General features: G+C 43.4%; 1 protein-coding gene and 1 long non-coding RNA gene across 7 annotated transcripts in view; both read right to left on the bottom strand.

Annotated features, from left to right (window-relative positions):
* Positions 1 to 1,724: 1,724 nt before the first annotated feature.
* On the bottom strand, positions 1,725 to 17,422 carry LOC134807158 (uncharacterized). Its single transcript, XR_010146848.1, has 5 exons — positions 16,169 to 17,422; positions 15,345 to 15,454; positions 14,193 to 14,351; positions 13,123 to 13,319; positions 1,725 to 2,453 (listed from the first exon to the last, which is right to left on the bottom strand). It is a non-coding gene; the product is annotated as an uncharacterized LOC134807158 (long non-coding RNA).
* Positions 17,423 to 17,925: 503 nt separating this feature from the next.
* CUL2 (cullin 2) overlaps positions 17,926 to 19,163 on the bottom strand; it is an 80,870-nt gene continuing 79,632 nt past the window's right edge. For 5 of the 6 annotated variants that reach the window (XM_016962992.4, XM_016962994.4, XM_063817535.1 and 2 more), the window contains one exon: positions 17,926 to 18,516. In XM_016962992.4, coding sequence (XP_016818481.1) covers positions 18,385 to 18,516 — 132 coding nt within the window. In that variant the 3' untranslated portion in view covers positions 17,926 to 18,384. 6 annotated transcript variants of the gene reach the window in all.

The following is a 19,163-nucleotide window of genomic DNA, read 5'->3' on the forward strand; positions in this document are numbered from 1 at the left end:
TTTAATTTATTAAGCTGTGTCCTTGGCTAAAGAAATCAAGACTTTCCAGTGTATGGATGTGGAAATCGGAAGTGGGGATGGAGCAAGGAATGGGTGTGTCATTCTGTCATTCCTTAACAGACCTGAAAAATGCAAAGTTCTTATGTAATTTTCCATATCAGTAATGATTCCATTCTATACTGGATACACATAAACAAATATTTCTCTACCATTACCTGTGAAAAGAAAAAAGCACAGTATATTTCTGTTCACCAAGACACTCCATTACTTGGCCTGTAAGATAAAATCTTAAGAATGCTGTAACTATCCTTCTGCTCCCTTACCCAGTATTGCAACACACACACACACACACACACTCACACACACACACACACTCATTACTCATCACGGCAATCTTGTGGTCTTCTTTCTGATTTACTTATCATTTGATTAGAGTTCTTCTGGAATATTTTCATCAAACAGAAGTAGGTGTAGGATTTATTTTCTAAATCTTGTGTAATTTTGAATATATTTCTTTTACCTTAACGGTTATATAGGCTGAGCGCAGTAGCTCACGCCTGTAATCCCAGCACTGAGGGAGGCTGAGGCAGGCGGATCACTTTAGGTCAGGAGTTCAAGACTAGCCTGGCCAAAGTGCTGGGATTACAGGCATGAGCCACCGCGCCCAGCTCACCAGGATATTCCTTAAGTGTTTTATTAATCCAGATTGGAATTTGGTGAATTCTTTCACTTCGAATACTCAATTTCTTTTTAGTACGTATGATTTATTATTATTATTATTGGTTTGGTTTAATTACAGCTTCTCTTCTACTTTTCTTTTTAAAAAACCTTTCTAGGCATTTTATTGTTTACATGTAAGATTGTCTGAATCCAGACTTCAAATACTTTTGTCAGTTTCTTCAATATTTCCATCTGCTTGTAATTTTGTTTTATGTTTTGAGATTTTTCTCTCACTGAATCTCCTGGGCCACTAATTTAGCCTGCAACTATCCTCTTCTTCAGTCATCAACTGAAATTTAAAATGAAAAACTCGTGTTTCTTATTTCTTTTTCTTTTTCTTTTTTTTGAGACAGTCTCACTCTGTCGCCCAGGCTGGAGTGCAGTGGCACGATCTCGGCTCACTGCAACCTCCGCCTCCTGGGTTCAAGTGATTCTCCCGCCTCAGCCTCCTGAGTAGCTGGGACTACAGGCACGTGCCACCACGCCCGGCTAATTTTTTGTACTTTTAGTAGAAATGGGGTTTCACCATGTTGGCCAGGATGGTCTCGATCTCCTCACCTCATGATCTGCCCACCTCGGCCTCCCAAAGTGCTGAGATTACAGGCATGACCTACCGCGCCGGGCCTTGTTTTCTTATTTCCATAAAGTATTTTATGCTGTAATAGAATCTCTTCTATTTTGGCTGGGCACAGTGGCTCACAACTGTAATCCCAGCACGTTGGGAGGCTGAGGGAGGTGGATCACTTGAGGTCAGGAGTTCGAGACCAGCCTGGCCAACATGGTAAAATCATCTCTACTAAAAATACAAAAATTAGCTGGGCATGATGGCAAGTGCCTGTAGTCTCGGCTACTAGGGAGGCTGAGGTGGGAGAATTGCTTGAACTCGGGAGGAGGAGGTTGCAGTGAGCCAAGATCGCACCACTGCACTCCAGGCCTGGGCAACAGAGTGAGATTCCGTCTCAAAAAAAAAAAAGAAAAATAATCTCTTCTATTTTATTTTATTTAAGTATATAAATTTAAGGGGTACAAGTGCAGTTTTGTTACATGGATATATCTTGTAGTGGGGAAATCTAGGTTTTTAGTGTAACCATCACCCAAGTATTCAATTTTACCTTCTTGTTCCTTTTTGGTCCAAGTTATTGAATGCCTTCATAGATTCCTGCTTTTCCTTGGGCCGGTTCCTTTTAGATGGGCCAGTTCCTTTCCTTAGCTCACTCATGAGTCTATTTATCACTGGTGTCCAGACCCAGCTAACAGGATACTTTTGCAATCTCTCAATTAGTACAAGGTCTAGGATTGGCTTCCTCTATGGTAGGTGACATGCCAGCTGGCAGGTTGAAAGGGGATCTGGGAAGCTTTACTGTCCCTGCTGTCCTCAATGGCAAAAGCTAGATCTGTGCAGCCTCAGGCCTGTGGGACACCGTCTTTTCACCCTTGAAGCTCTCTCCTTAGGAGATCAGCAGTGCATAGATTTTCTCCAGCCCAGCTCTCCCCAGAAAGGGAGCTCTGGTCATTGCTCTGGGCTTCTTACTGCTGGTCCCACCCCCATCCTGCTTCAGTCATTCCTGTTGGTTGAACAGGAGGCACCAAGATTCACCTGCCTGATGGCCACAGCTTTAGCTGCACTCAGGAAGGGGAGTTAAGCTGGTGGTTGAAATAGATGTAGGAAGAGAAACTTGCCATTGTGTCTCATTGGTTTAGGGATGCAGAACCATGGCAACTTCCATGAAAGGCTGCAGAGAGAAAAAGAGAAATATTTAGAGCAGTAATTTTTTATTGCTGCCTGTAGAGTCTGAATCAATGGGAAGGCAAATATTATTTATCAAACACTTAAAATAGTATGTCAGGCATGGCGCTAGGAACTTCAGATAAGTTATCTCATACAATCTTCACAACACTATAGTTTTTGTTAAGAGATGGAAGGAGCTTGCTCGGGGTCACCTCGGCAAGCTATTCAATGGACTAGAATGATTCATCTTCCAAATGTCTACAGTTCCCCATTGAGCTGGAGAGAGAGGGCAGCCTCCCTAACAAGCCAGCTCTACAGCTTCAGCTCCCAAAGCTTGCAGAGTACCAGTTGCCATGACAACAGGACAAAATGCAGAGACCCTAGCTGCTGGGAGGAAATGACATGAGCCAAAAGAGTAAAAACTCACCCCGGTACTGGAATGTATGAGTTACTTACAAAGAACACCTGTAATTTTGAGAGCTTAAACCACCAGAGGGAGACAGAGATTGCCACAGGCGGGGGAATCTGTCTGTATTCCAAATGCTGCTGCCTCCCAGCGCTCCCGCCTTTTCCCCACACTAAGAGCCTCTGCCCAGTCTCCCAGGCTGACCCTTCCTCTTTCAGAGCTCCTCAAACTATCTCCTCCCAACTGGAGCTCAGGACTTGGGACCTGGCCCCTTGAGGGTGACAGAAAGGTGACTTGCATCTTCTGGGGGAAAAAGCAGAGGCATTAAGAAACGAGAGCCCTTCCAGAAAACCAGTTTGCACAATGACCAGGAACTCTGACACCTTAAGCCCATGGGAATCTTGAATAGAGAAATCTTGGACACTGAGGTAAGGGTGGTGCTCGGAAAGTGTCTTGGTCGAGATTTTTCCAGACCCTTTGATTCACAGTGGCATAGATGCTGGCAACCTGCTTGCTAATCGCCCAAGCGATTCCAGCCTGGTGTCAGGGAGGAAGATGCCCTCCGTCCTCTTTCATCTGGAAGAAGCAGGGTAGCATGTGTTAACTCTTACATATCAAATTCCTCTAGGAATTCTGGGGATTCCTTTTATTTGGCTCAGAGAGGAAACACCTAGAACATGTATACTCTAACCCAGAGAACTGAGGTGGTTTCCTGGGTATTTCTGATGTGCATTAAGAAAGAAGCTATTTCATTTAAGCCAAAACATAAGTGGGGGCTGGATTCAAAAGCAGACTCTCCCCTTAAAACAGCTTCTTCCTTTGCTTCTAGTCATTAGGGACAAGTCATGAGCCTCTTAAGCAGTAAGCATGTGAACAATTTGTCTGGTTCTAACAAGTGGCCCTTCCAGCAGGACTTCAGGGAGCAGAAGTGTATGCACTGCTGCAGAAAATGAGTTAGAAACTATCATAAAGGAGGAATGTTGGGCTTGCAGGGAAAAAATTATGAATAATTACCATATAGCAGGGGAATTACATGTCTTTCCTGCTGCTCCAGAGAACTAGACTAGAACCAAAGGGTGGTCCTGGGCATGAGGCATGAGGAGAACTAGGTAGGGAAAAGGTCTGTGGAGAAGTAGTAGAACCAGAGAATGGAAACAAACAAACAAACAAACAATGCAGATAGAGTCGATTCTAGCCAGGGCTTCTAGGCAGCTCAAAGCCTAGTGTCAGAGGATGTAATAAACTCAGCACCATCTGGGGCAATCACTGGGACTAGGCACTCCACTCCAGCAGGCAGGGCAAAGGATGCTAGGAAGCTTTCCAAAGATCGTTCCTCAAAGGACCGTCACAGCTGGTGGTGGGGAATGTGGAGGGCAGAAGGCAAAAAAGAGAATGCATGGTACCAGCATTCCATCACCAGGACAAGGCCCCCAGTATTGGCAGGAAGCTAGGTCACTGAATAGAAACTAAGGGGCTAGGTTCAGTGGCTCAAACCTGTGGTTAAAAAAAAATAAAATTAAAATTTGACTTTAGTCAAATTAAATTTAAAGGTGTTTAATTGAGCAAAGAATGACTGGCAAATTGGGCCATCTCCTGAGCCAGAGTAGGCTCAGAGACTCCAGCGCAGCCACGTGGTAGAAGATTTAAGGGCAGAAAAAGGAAGGTGACATACAGAAAATGGAAGAGAGGTGCAAAAACAGCTGGATTGGTTATAGCTTGGCATTTGCCTTATTAGAATATGGTTGGAACAGTTGACCACATTGGATTGGCCAAAACTTGGTGATTGGCACAAGAGTAGGCTACAGTCTGTTTACAATTTCATTTAGCTTATAGTCCACAATGTACAGAGAAACCTTTAGGTCGAACTTAAAATATGTAAGGAGGTAGCTTTAGGCTAAATTTGATTTAATACTTATAATCCCAGCATGTTAGGAAGCTGAGGCATGAGGATCTCTTGAGGCCAGGAGTTCGAGACCTGCCTGGGCAACATGAGGAGACCCCCATCTCTATAAAAAAATTAGCCAGGGCATAGTGGTGTGTGCCTGTAGTCCCAGCTACTCGGGAGGCTGAGGTGGGAGGACTGTTTGAGCCCAGGAGCCTGAGGCTGCAGTGAGCTATGATGGTACCACTGTACTCCAGCCTGGGTGACAGAGCGAGACCTTGTCTGTAAAAAAAGAAGAAAGAAAAAGGAACTGAGGGAGTAGACTCTTGGTTAAAGCCCAGCTGGTCGACTCAGCCAATAAAACAGGAGGATTAGGCAAGAAGGAGAAGCATGAGGAACACTGTGGCTTGAGGTTGCTTCACACGGCCCAGGATGCATGAGGCCTGTGGTGTCCTGCTGTGAGAGCTGTGGCAGAGCACGTGGCATTCTGGAATCTCTGAACTTCTCACAGTAACGTTTTTCAATGCTTGAAATAAAATACCCAGGATTATAAAGGAAACCAACAACACTGAAAGATTTTTGTCAAAATAGTATTAGAAAACACATTTTTGAGGCCAGGCGCCGTGGCTCACACCTGTAATCCCAGCCCTTTGGCAGGCCAAGGAAGGCAGATCACCTGAGGTCAGGAGTTCAAGACCAGCCTGGCCAACATGGTGAAACTCCATCTCTACTAAAAGTACAAAAATTAGCCAGGTGTGGTGGCACACACCTGCAGCCCTAGCTATTCAGGAGGCTGAGGCAGGAGAATCGCTTGAACCTGGGAGGTGGAGATTACAGTGAGCTGAGATCACACCACTGCCCTCCATCCTGGGCGACAAAGTGAGACTGTCTCAAAAAAAAGAAAAAAGAAAAGAAAAAGAAAAAAGTTTGACGTAGGGATATGTAGCAACAACAGATATTCCTGTGTTAAAGTACCTAGGGGCTGGTGAGAGGTGTGGCAGAACACATGGGTCTGGGGAATGGAGTGCAACGTGCAGAGCTGGGGAAGACCAGGAAAGACAGAGGGAGGGACCACAACGCAGAGTCCACTGAAGAGGCAAGTTTGGGAGGTGATAATGACTTAAATACCAGAAAAGTTCCTACAGAGGTCAGAGAACTTGCTGTCAGGCTGCTGGGAAGCAGGTTTTTCAGTGTGCGAAAGGTTAAGCCTTTAAGACTCAAGTCAACCTCCATCCTCCTGGAGCCCAGGAGACACAAGACCCAGGAAGTACCATCTGTAGGTCCTCACTATAGTCACCCAACTGTCTTCCATGCTTTTTGTTTGGGAGCCGAATGCTTCAGAAGCAGGATCCTGTGGCATTTCTTGTTTGAATGGTGGCAAGTCAGCTTGACTGCCAGCTCAGCTTCCCAGTCTCCCCAGGCTGGGACCTGCTGACCTCCCTTGCAGGCATTGCTCCATTCTAGTCTCTGGGTCCATTCCCTGCTTTGGGGTAAGAGGCCCATAGCCCAGCCCTGCTCGTTCAGGCTTGTTTAGTACCCATCGATGATGCATGAATTTCCTCCTGCTTTGGAGACCTTCAGGCCCCAGTTGGGTGAACTAGACATCTGCCTTGCTTCTTCCACTTGGATCTCTGTCATGGAAACTTGCCTGGTGCCTCAGTTCCTCCAGCCCTGAGCCTGGCTTGCCCATTCCGGGCTCAGTAGCTGGGGCTCTGGTAACCGTGGACTTCCTTCCTGATGGCACCTTCTGCTTGTCCACCCTGCTGAACATCTCTTGCCTCTAGTCATCCTGATATACTGATCTGGCAGCCTACTGCTTTACACACATCTGCTATTCTGCTGGCCTACCATCATTGTCTCTGGCAGGACCTGTCTGCCAGGTGCTGAATATGTTCTGAAAGGAGAGCTGGCCAGGCATGATGGCTCATGCCAGTAATCCCAGCACTCTGGGGAGGCCAAGGTGAGAGGATCGCTTGAGTCTGGGAGTCCGAGACCAGCCTGGGCAACATAGCCTCTTGAAAAAATAAGAAAATGAAAGTAGAGCCAACAGGACTTCAAGATGAATTACATGTAGAGTGTGAAAGACATGAGTAAAGGGCCGGGCGCAGTGGCTCACGCCTGTAATCCCAGCACTTTGGGAGGCCACGGCAGGAGGATCATCTGAGGTCAGGAGCTCCAGACCAGTCTGGCCAACATGGTGAAACCCCATCTCTACTAAAAATACAAAAATTAGCCAGGTGCAGTGGCGTGTGCCTATAGTCCCAGCTACTTGGGAAGCTCAGGCAGGATAACAGTTGAACCCGAAGATGCCTTGCACTCCAGCCTGGGTGACAGAGAGAGACTCCGTCCAAAAAAAAAAAAAGACCTGAGTAAAGAAAAACTCCAAGGGTTTTGGCCTGAGAAACTGGAAGGAAAGAGTTGCCATCAACCGAGATGGGCAAGGCTGGAGGAAGATTGTCTTGACTAGCTCAGATTACTATAACAAAATACCTTAGGTTGCATAATTTATAAACAACAGAAATTTATTTCTTACAGTTCTAGAGGCTGGGAAGTCTAAGATCAAGGCAGCAGCCAATTCTGTGTCTGGTGAGGGCTCACTTGCTCTGCTTCATAGACAAGGGTGCCTTCTCACCCTTATTCCCTATAGCTGCAGGGCTGAGATTGCTGAAAATCAAATACAGAATTTCACCCTGTGTCTGGCTGAATATCATTGCAAGTTGTACTCCTGGCCTTGCAGAGTGCCCACTATTAAAGTGAGAGCATTGATTGAGAAAGAATGGCATCTTGTCAGTTGAGGTGGGGATGTGTGTCAAGATCCTGACAAAGCAGGGGGCACTGAGCCCCTAAATTCTGATGAGTCTTTTTGCCAGTGGAAGAGGTCTCTACACCCCTATTAGTATCAACCTCTCTCCTCACAGTGGTATCAGCCTTTCCACGCAGGCAGGACTCGCAGGTCCAGGAATCAAGGGGTGAAAGTGAGAGCGTCACTGTTCACTATTACCCCTGGTAACCCATTAACAAAATCTTGCTTCCTGGCCCCGTGACCTTATGCTCTGGTGACCTAGAGGTCTTAGTTCCAGAGGGAGGAATGCTTCAACCAGGAAACACAGCAATGATTTCATTGAACTGGAAGTTAAGAGTGTCCCCAGCCACTTTGAGCTCCTCATGGCTCTGAATCAACAGGCAAAGAAGGGAGTTCCTGTGATGGCTGGGGTGACTGATCCTGAATACCAGGAGGAAATTGGACAACTACTCCAGAGTGAAGATCAGGAAGAGTATATCTGGAATACGGGAGATCCCTTAAGATCCCTTGGTACCACCTATGATTAGGGTCAATGGAAAACTACAACAACCCAATTCAGGCAGGACTATTAATGGCCTAGACTCTTCAGAAATAAAGGTTTGGGTCACCCCACCAGATGAAGAGCTACAACCAGCTGCAAAGGGAATATATAGTGGGTAGTAGAAACAAGGTGGTTACAAATATCAGCTATGGTCATGTGACCAGTTATAAAAACAAGGACTGTAATTATCCTATTTCCTCCTCATCTTGTTATGAATGTTTGTGTTTCTATTTTTCATTTCTTATTCCCTTATCATATAACATAAGATATACGGACTTTATATCATAGTATTTATTAATTTTACACCACAGTATTTAAGTTATGGACTATCAAAAGAAGAATAAACATCACTGAAGGATTTTACCTCCTCTTTTGGGGAAGGGATTGGTGCATTTTCAGTTGCATATAGGATAGTTAGTTGTATCATGTTAGGTGGATCTATGACCTTGTTATTGACTTTTTTGTTTGTTTGTTTTGAGGAGTCTCACTCTGTCACCCAGGCTGGAGTACAGTGGCATGATCTCGGTTCATTGCAACCTCTACCTCCCGAGTTCAAGCAATTCTCTTGCCTCAGCCTCCTGAGTAGCTGGGATTACAGGCGTGTGCCACCACACCTGGCTAATTTTTTGTATTTTTAGTAGAGACAGGGTGTCACCATGTTGGTCAAGCTGGTCTCAAACTCCTGACCTCAAATGATCCGCCCTCCTTGGCCTCCCAAAATGCTGGGATTACAGGCATGAGCCACTATGTCCAGCCTGTTACTGTTTTCATTTGGAGATTAAATATGTTTTACAGGGAGGCATGTGGGTGCGAAGTTGACAAGAGGTGGACTTGTGATGGTTAATTTTACATGTCAACTTTACTGGCCGGCCCTCAGGATGCCTAGATATCTGCTTAAACATTATTTCTGCGTGTGTCTGTGAGGAGGTTCTGGAAAAGATTAGCATTTAAATCAGTGGACTGAGTAAAGTAGATTGTCCTCTCCAATATGGGTAGGCATAATTCAACCCTTTGAGGGCCCAAGTAGAAGAAAAAGGTGAAAGAAGGTTGAATTCTGTCTCTTTACTTGAGTGCTTGAGCTGAGACATCAGTCTCCTTATCGTGGAATGTGAGTTATGCCATTAGCACTCCTCCTTCTCAGGCCTTCAGACTTAGACTGGAATTCATGCCATTGGTTTTCCTGGGTCTCTAGCTAGCAGACAGCAGATTGTGGGATTGGTCAACCACCAATATCTTGTGAATCAATTCCTTATAATAAATCTCATTTTGGGCTGGGCACGGTGGCTCACGCCTATAATCCCTTCACTTTGGGAGGCCGAGGTGGGCGGATCACTTGAGGTCAGGAGTTCGAGACCAGCCTGGCCAACATGGTGAAACCTCATCTCTATTAGAAATATAAAAAATTAGCCAGGTGTGGTGGAGCATACCTGTAAACCCAACCACTCTGGAGGCTGAGGCTGAGGCAGGAGAATCACTTGAACCCTGGAGGTGGAGGCCGCAGTGAGCTGAGATTGCACCACTGCACTCTAGTCTGGGCCACAAGAGTGAAACTCCGTCTCAAAAATAAATAAATAAATAAAAATAAATAAATTTCATTTTACATATACAGTCAGCCCTCTGTATTCATGGGTTCCACATTCATGGATTCAACCAACCACAGATAAAAAAAATTTGAAAAAAAGAAAGAAAAGAATAGTTGCATCTATACTGAACATGTACAGACTTTTTTCTTATAATTTCGTAAGTGACACAGTATAACAACTACTTACATAGCCTTTACCTGGTGTTAGAGGTTATAAGTAATCTAGAGATGATTTAAAGCATACAGAAAAATGTGCATAGGTTCTATGCAAATACTACATCATTTTGTATAAGGGACTTGAGCATCTGTGGATTTTTGTATCTGTGAGGGGTCCTGGAAGCAATCCCCCATGTATACTGAGACACAACTGTGTGTGTGCATGTGTGTGTGTATTTATGCATATGTGTGTGTATGTGTGTGTGTGTATATATATATATATGTATATCTCCTGTGGGTTCTGTTTCTCTGGAAAACTCGAATACACAGGGTATTAGATGATTTTCATAAAAATGAACATTCACACCCACTGCAAATACCCTAATTTTGAGTTCACATTGCACTTCACATTACACTTGTATTTTTCAAGTGTATTTTTTGGAAACCATAGCACTATAATACTGTGTTCTGCTGCATCCCAGGAGATTCCTCGGTTGGCCACATACTTGCCCTTTTATAGATAGTCCCTGGTGGGTTTGATGGTCTAGCAGGGATCAAAATGAGCTGGCTTTCTGACCCTTCCCTTCATCTCTGCTTCCTAAAGAATCCCACATTGGTTGCTGCAAGGACTTCCAATTGCTGTCAGAACTTTCAGATCTAATTAGATTGGATTTTAATTACTGCATCAGCAGTGAGCCTGATCTCACTTTTGGAGAGCTAAGGTTGACCCCCACTAAGGGTGCAACCGCCCAAGAAATGCAAAGTGGCTCACTCCATTTAGACTTGGAGGCCAAATGCCAGAAATAGTTCAGAAAAGTAGTGGAGGCTGGCTATGGAAGCCTCTTCCTTAATTTGAGTAGCTCTCTTCCTTGCTTTACGGAGCAGTGGAGATGGCGGCCCAAACCAGAGCCAAGTAAGTAATTTACAAGTGAAGGTACATGCACCTTCCTGAGTGCTGACACGATGTATTTCCAATTTACAAGTGGCTGCAGGTCCTCATCTTTCTTGGCTGTCAACAGTTAAGAGACGATTATTTTAAAATATACAATCTAGGACAGGTGTGGTGGCTCAGCCTGTAATCCCAACACTTTGGGAGGCTGAGGCAGGTGGATCACCTGAGGTCGGGAGTTCGAGACCAGCTTGACCAACATGGAGAAACCCTGTCTCTACTAAAAATACAAAATTAGCCGGGCGTGGTGGTGCATGCCTGTAATCCCAGCTACTCGGGAGGCTAAGGCAGGAGAATTGCTTGAATCTGGGAGGTGGAGGTTGCAGTGAGCCAAGATCACGCCATTGCACTCCAGCCTGGGCAACAAGAGTGAAACTTCATCTCAAAAAAAAAAAAAAAATTAGCTGGCCGTGGTAGCACACGTCTGCAATCCCAGCTACTTGGAGGCTGAGGCAAGAGAATTGCTTGAACCCAGGAGGTGTAGGCAGCAGCGAGCTGAGACTGCGCCACTGTACCCCAGCCCGGACGACAGAGTGAGACTCCGTTTCAAAAAACAAAAACAATAAAATGTACAATTTAAACAAGGTGTCTCAGATATCTACTTTGTAGCACTGCGTTGATTTGCATTTGGCGAGTTTCCTTTAACATCACCATACTTCTCCCGCATCACTGACCTCCTCAGGCCAAAACTAGACCAGCGTTCTTTTGGGGGTGTGTGTGTGTGTGTGTGTGTGTGTGTGTGTGTGTTTTAAGATGGCTCTGTCATCCTGGCTGGAGCACAGTGGCAGGATCTCAGCTCACTGCAGCCTCTGCCTACTGGATTGAAGTGATTCTCATGCCTCGGCCTCCCAACTAGCTGGGACTACAAGTGTGTGCCACGCCCAGCTAATTTTTGTATTTTTAGTAGAGACTGGGTTTCACCACGTTGGCCAGGCTGGTCTCGAACTCCTGACCTCAAATGATCTGCCCACCTCAGCCTCCTAAAGTGCTGAGATTATAGGTGTGAGCCACTGCGCCCGGCCACTAGACCAGCTTTGTTTCTGCTAAAAGTAGATCTGAGCTTATCATATCTGTTTTTTCCCCTAGAAGACAAACAACCTGAAAACTATCCACTTAAGAATGCTGAGGCTCTCTGCATAGGACTGAGTACTGAGCTAGGGACAGCCCCATAAGCTAGTTGATACCTGAACAGGGCTGCTTATGAAAGTCACAGAAAATTTTCGTCTTTTTTCTGCAACACCAAAGTTCCTCCAAGGAAAATATCAGCCTGGCCATCCAAGTATAAAAACAGCAATCCACTAAGTTTACTCCTTACCCGAGGCTGCAAACTTCAACACAGTCTACAATTCTTCAATTACTAGAACTATAAATAGCAAGTTACTAACAATGGAGAAAAAGAAAACAATAACAAAACATCTAATACCGCCCTTTGTTATTCAAATTCTTTTCCACAAGTTAGTTCCCAAAGATCTCTTCCTTTGCTGATGATTCCTTTTAAGCTTGCCAGGAGTGCAGTGCAAAAGCAGTAGTGGGCAAAGATTTATGAATATAAGAAAGAACTGGCCAGGCACAGTGGCTCACGCCTGCAATCCTAGCACTTTGGGAGGCCAAGGCAGGTGGATCACGAGGTTAAGAGATCGAGACCATCCTGGCCTCTCTACGAAAAATACAAAAAAATTATCTGGGCGTGGTGGTACATGCCTGTAGTCCCAGCTACTCGAGAGGCTGAGGCAGGAGGATCACTTGAACCTGGAGGTGGAGGTTGCAGTGAGCTGAGATCGCGTCACTGCACTCCAGCCTGGTGACAGAGTGAGACTCTGGCAGGTTCACTTTGGGCACAATGACCCCGCTTCTGTAAATGTGTCCTCACCTCAAAGCGGGGGTGACAAGACCACTCACTGAAACACAGGAAGGCAAATCCTAGAATGTATTAATATATAAATACCTAAAGGAAAAATCTCATTCCTCTTCATTCCTGCTTTTATGACTTAACATGTCTGCAACATATTCATGTGGTAGTAAATGTTTGGTATTCTCTAGTCACGATGAACGTGGAAAGTGTTGACTCATGGGCTAGGGTAAGAGAAAGGAGAATAGTTCAAACAGCTTCTACAGATTGGTTTCTAAGAATCAGGATGGGAACATGTGCACAGTGAACTTTCAGCCTTTACGACCAACCACCTGCTGCACTTGGACATCTCAAAAGCACATCAAGTGCATACTGTCTAAAACCAAGCCTACTAACTTCCTTCTCCTTTCGGGCTTCTAGGATCCCCCTAACTCACTAAATGGCATTAGTTGTGAAAGCCAAAAATCTAGGTTGCCATCATTGACTCATCCGTTCCCCCACTCACCCTGTCACAATCCATAAGTCACTCCGGTTCATCCACTTGATCCCTCTAGAAGTAGTCACTGTCATTAGGATCACTCCTGAGCCGGGCACGGTGGCTCACGCCTGTAATCCCAGCACTTTGGGAGGCTGAGGCAGGCAGATTGCTTGAGGTCAGGAGTTCGAGACCCGCCTGGTCAATATGATGAAACCCCGACTCTACTAAAAATACAAAAGTTAGCCGACCATGGTCATGCACCTGTAATCCCAGCTACTTGGGAGGCTGAGGCATGAGAATTGCTTGAACCTGGGAGGTGGAGTTTGCAGTGAGCCGAGATGGCACCACTGCACTCCATCCTGGGCAACAGAGCGAGACTCTGTCTCCAAAAAAATTACTCCAAAAAAATTACCGCCTAATTTCTTCCGATGCATTTTCCCTTAAAATGTACAAGTATTGGCTGGGTGCAGTGTCTCACACCTGTAATCCCAGCACTTTGGGAGGCTGAGGCGAGTGGATCACCTGAGGTCAGGAGTTCGAGACCAGCCTGGCCAACATGGTGAAACCCCGTCTCTATTAAAAATACCAAAATTAGCCGGGCATGATGATGCGTGCCCGTAATCCCAGCTACTAGGTGGGCTGAGGCAGGAGGGTCACCTGAACCTGGGAGGCGAAGACTGCAGTGAGCTGAGATCGTGCCACTGCACTCCGGCCTGGGAAACAAAGCAAGACTCTGTTTCAAAAAAAAAAATTACAAATATTATGACATAGTTCACAAACGCCAAAGCAAAATAATATACAAATATTACACCATAAAGCATGTTAACAAAATGAACATTCACACACTGACTAGCCAAGTTGTGAAAACATTACCATCATCTTTAAAAAATGTAAATATAACCAAATCACTCTTTGCTTACAATGCACATAATTCAGCCACACTGGTCTTTTCGATTTCCCAGTTCTGGCTGCCTCTTATCTTAGGATCTTTGCTGTCACTTCCGTTTAGAATGTGCTCTCCCACCTTCATTCTCCACCCGTTAACCTCTCTTATGAAATCCTCCTGAGTAGTCACGATTTCCTTCACAAGCACTTACCACATCTGGAATGACACAGTTCTGACTGATTGTTAAAGACCGGAAGCTCCATGTGAGCACAGACAGCATCTTTTCTGCTCATCACTGCATATCTTGTACCCAGCGTAATGCCCTGGCACCAGTACCTGTTTGCTAGATGATAAAACGAAGAGGAATTTCCTGGGTTGTGGATAGGGGCCAGAGGAAGAAAAAAAAAACTCTTACAATTTCATAGGTAGCACAGCCATTCCTTATGAAAATTATCATTCTTCCCCATCAGTAAATCCTACCTTTAATGAATTCTAGCCTATGGGGCCATATATTTCAAAGGATTGCCTAATTTAATTGCTTTGGCCTTGATACGCTTCAAGAACACAGCAATCTTCTACTAGTGGGTCTCTCCATATTAATTTCCACTCATTTCGCTATGGCCCATCTGCAACAGCCCTTAGGACTAGTATTTTTATTTATTTATTTTTTTGAGACCGAGTTTTGCTCTTGTCGCCCAGGCTGGAGTGCAATGGCTCGATCTTGGCTCACTGCAACCTACGCCTCCTGGGTTCAAGCAATTCTCCTGCCTCAGCCTCCCAAGTAGCTGGGACTACAGGTGCATGCCACCATGCCTGGCTAATTTTTTGTATTTTTAGTAGAGACAGGTTTCTCCATGTTGGTCAGGCAGGTCTTGAACTCCTGACCTCAGGTGATCCACCCACCTCAGCCTCCCAAAGTGCTGGGATTACAGGCGTGAGCCACGGTGCCCAGCCAATGACTAGTATTTTTAAAGTACGCATCTTGACTTTGACCTTGCTCAACCAAGAATTTATTCTTGGAACCAAAAATTAAGAGGTGAATAATTATCCTTTTCTAGTACATAGCTCAACAAAATTAACTGATAACAACTTTTAAGTATACATACACTGTGAAATAAATGTTCTGTAATAGTACATGTGAATGTAAAACACTAAATTCACAAATACCCTTTGTCATGAATCAGCTATGTGCCAAGACAAATTCCTTAACCGTGTTTACATGATCTTAAGTATCTTAAGAAAAATATGATGTGTTTATCATACATTATTTAACTAGAAACAAATTGTTATTCTAAAAGGTCAGGAAAAACTATTCTTTATGTATGAAATGAAGTTATTTCTACTTATTTTAGAGGCTATATACCTATATAGAGAGGCCATACTTTTAACATCCATGGATTTGACTGGCATTTAAATTCAGGTTCTGCAGTTTACAACAGTAACTCCTGGAAAAGTCTCATTTAGTTTCCTCACCTATGAAAAAGAGAAGCATTGCCTATCAAACAGGATTACCTGAAGAGTAAACAAAATAACAGGTGGAAGCACCTGTCATCATTTATACTCAAAAAGGTTTTTTAAAAAAGTGAACAGACATGGGATAGCATGGTAGCGTACATAGGTTACAAAATCCTAAAAAGATAGTAAGTTATAAAGAAAATAAAGCATAGTGGCTCATACCTCTAATCCCAGCACTTTGGGAGGCCGAGGCAGGTGGATTGCTTGAGCTCAGGAGTTTGAGACCAGCCTGGGCAACATGGCAAAACCTCGTCTCTACAAAAAATACAAAGATTAGCCGAGTGTGGTGGCATGTGCCTGTGGTCCCAGCTACTTGGGAGGCTGAGGTGGGAGGATCACTTGAGCCCGGCAGGTCGAGGTTGCAGTGCGCCGTGATTGCACCACTGCACTCCAGCCTGGGTGACAGAGCGAGACCCTGTCTTAAAACAACAAAACAAACACACAACCCCCAGAGTGTTTGTTTATATTAAAGCAAATGGTCATAAAATATTGGACTAAACCTTAAAATAAGTCTGCACCTTCAGTAGCAATTAAATATTTGCTTTCAAAGGGAAAGGATTGGCATGTGGACAAGGCCTCATGCTGGCTGGCTATAAAATGCATCACTGACTCACACACGTAAACTACCTTAGTATTAATGACTTCTAAAAAACTTCTGAGGGTTTTGCTCACTTGTGTTTTCTGCAGTGAAGCATAGAAAATCCTCCTCTCCTTGCTCCTTTTTCCTTTTCATAGCTCTGAGCTGTTTTGCCCACTCGCACTAGTTATTGCACAGCAGGGCGGCCAGGTCAGAGCTCTGGGCTGTGTGCTACGGCTTCTGCAGTGATGACTTCAATCTCCTGACCTAACTTGACAAGACTGCAACTCTTCCCAGCACTCTCTGCAGGGGAAGGTGTGCGCTGCAATGAATTCCAAACATTGCTCCCTTTCTGAATGGTGCCTTGGTTGAACAGATTTGGCCTCTTTTCCTCATGCGAGAGATGTTTCCTTTCAGGTAAAATGGAGAAAGGATGTGAAGAAAACTCTTGTAAGCCATCTCTGTAGACCTCCGCACAAGTATTTTGTCCATTTTTCAGTGAGTATATTTTCTTGACAATTAGATACCAGGATAAGACTTAATTTAACATTTATAAATATTTAAGAAAAAAAATCAATTTGGAAAACTTTTATCAATCAACAAGTTATCAAAACAAGGGTTTGCTTTTTGACAGTGAATGTACAATATTATATGGTTTGCCATTATTTCCTCTTTTGGAAGAAAGGTAAAATGAGAAATACAGTATATAACTCATAAGTTCAGTAGATTTTTAAAACACTTGAGACACGAGTTAGAAAAAATGCAATTGAATAAACCAATTGTAAGACCCATCTCAAAACAACAAATTTAAATATGAACCACATATTAGATGATACTAAGTATTGTTTTTGTTAGGAGTAATAATATCACTGTGGATTTTTTAAAGGCCTTACTGAAGTATTATAAGTGAAATAATTTGTGTGATTTGCTTTAAAATATTCCGATTTTAAAAATTGTGTGTTGGATGGATGCAGTGGCTCATGCTTGTAATCCCAGCACTTTGGGAGACAGAGATAGGATTGCTTGAGGCCAGAAGTTCCAGACTAGCCTGGGAAACATGGTGAAACCCCGTCTCTTATTTTTTTTTAAATAAAGAAAAATTATTTGTATGTTGAGGGAGGAGGGGTGTGGTGGTGGTGGTGATGGTGTGGATAGACAATAAATATGATAATAGATCGCAGTACTCTAACACTGCTGTTGAGATATATATATATATATATAAAATAAACAAAATAATGGGATTTATATATGTGGCACCCAGTACAATGTACAATTTTCTTTTTTAAAAAAGTATTTAGGTTATGCATTGCTAAGCACATCTGTGATTGATGAGAGTGACTCTAGTATCTAAACTGTTGGAGGAGGGTTGTAAGGGTAACAGGTAGGGGAGGCATATAGAAGGAATATGTTGGTATCACAGATTTCCTAAGACTCAGGGAAGGCCACAGAGCTAGGGTACTAGTCTATGCTAGAATTAATGGATTATGCAACCGAAGAAAGACAACTTTTGAATGAAAAGCTCTCTCTGTGCCAGACTTGAGGTCACCAAGCATCCTGCTCACACTCTGCGATGTCTGTGGAGTAGCACACCACCAGAAACTGCTGATGGAATTACATCTTCAAGATTCAAAATGTTTAGATCCAATATATCTAATCCATAAAAATAAAGCATTCTTTATGCTGAATGCAGTCCTATTCAGTCAAGAACAATAATCTAGACATTTTTCATGTAGGATTTAAATAGGAGTACAAGTGAATTAAACCATTCAGATAAAAACGCAACTAAAGATGCATTAGCTGCTTTGAGTCAATATATTTTGTGGTCAACCTGATACTCCATCCACATAAAAAAGGCATTCTATTTCTTTATTTTTTTTTTTTATTTGACAAGCAGCAGTATCATGTTTGTCATTTTAATGTAGATACAATTATTAGGTTATCTGTCATATTACAATATTTAAGTTTTTAAATTTTATGTCCTTTAAGATACATTAAAAAAAAAAAAAAGACACATCAACTGCAAACGTGAAGGGGAGAAAAAGCATGGTACCCAACCGAATTTCCACTTTTCAGCAATACTTCACTCATTCTTTTAATAAAGTTTTAAGAAATGTCATAATGACATGAGCTTGAAATATCTCTAGGCATTTTCTTTGACGCTCATGACGTGGCACTGGTGATGTTGTAAACAGCAGAAAACAGGGGCTGCCAAATGACCAAATTATGGAGGCACAGTCCTGCTTTTTCCCACAGGAACACACCAAATGGTGATGGCAATGATCTTCTCACACCACGCTGGAGGAGAGCGACATCACGCGACGTAGCTGTATTCATCTGCCGACGCCTGGCTGCGTTCTATGTATTGTTTGTCTATCAGAACTTCAATACACTTCTTAATCATGCTGATACTGGGATTAAACCTAGCTCTTGACTGGCTAATCACCTGTAGAAGAGAGATGTGGAAGTCAAACTACTGCCAGTTCTTCAGCTATTAGGTAATGACTTTTAACCAATCAGTTTAAAGTGCCTCAAATGTACTGAGGTTTCAACAAATGGGCCAAATTAAGTATGAAGATAGGAACTAAAATGTGGAAAATGGATACAGCAAAATCTAATAATGATACATAATTAAGTGAAACAATAAACTAATTAACCTAAGTACTCACACACAACCCCAAGCTTCTATTTAACTCAACTCTCAGCTCTTAGTTCAAACACTTTCTCAAGAAAGTTTTCCCCAGCAGCCCCTAGGCCAGGATATTTAAATACATTCTCATAGTACTGTATACCTTTCCTTCAGTGCATGCTAATGTAATTTTACATTTATTTGCATATCATTTCAATAGTGTATTTCTTCCCCCATTAAACTGCGAACTCCAAAAAAGCCTGCCATATCTTCAGCTGCTCTGTGCTATATCCCAGGGACCAGCCCAGCTGTCTATCACATGGTAGGCTCAGATAGTTATGGAATGAATGAATATCTGATGGGTCAATTTCCTTCAATAACTGGACAGAAGACTCAATGAATCAGCAAGTTTTAGACCTCTAAAATAAAGCCAAAGCAAATATGAATTTATTATTATCATTTGA

Source organism: Pan troglodytes, chromosome 8, assembly GCF_028858775.2.
Source record: "Pan troglodytes isolate AG18354 chromosome 8, NHGRI_mPanTro3-v2.0_pri, whole genome shotgun sequence".
Lineage (NCBI taxonomy): Eukaryota > Metazoa > Chordata > Mammalia > Primates > Hominidae > Pan > Pan troglodytes.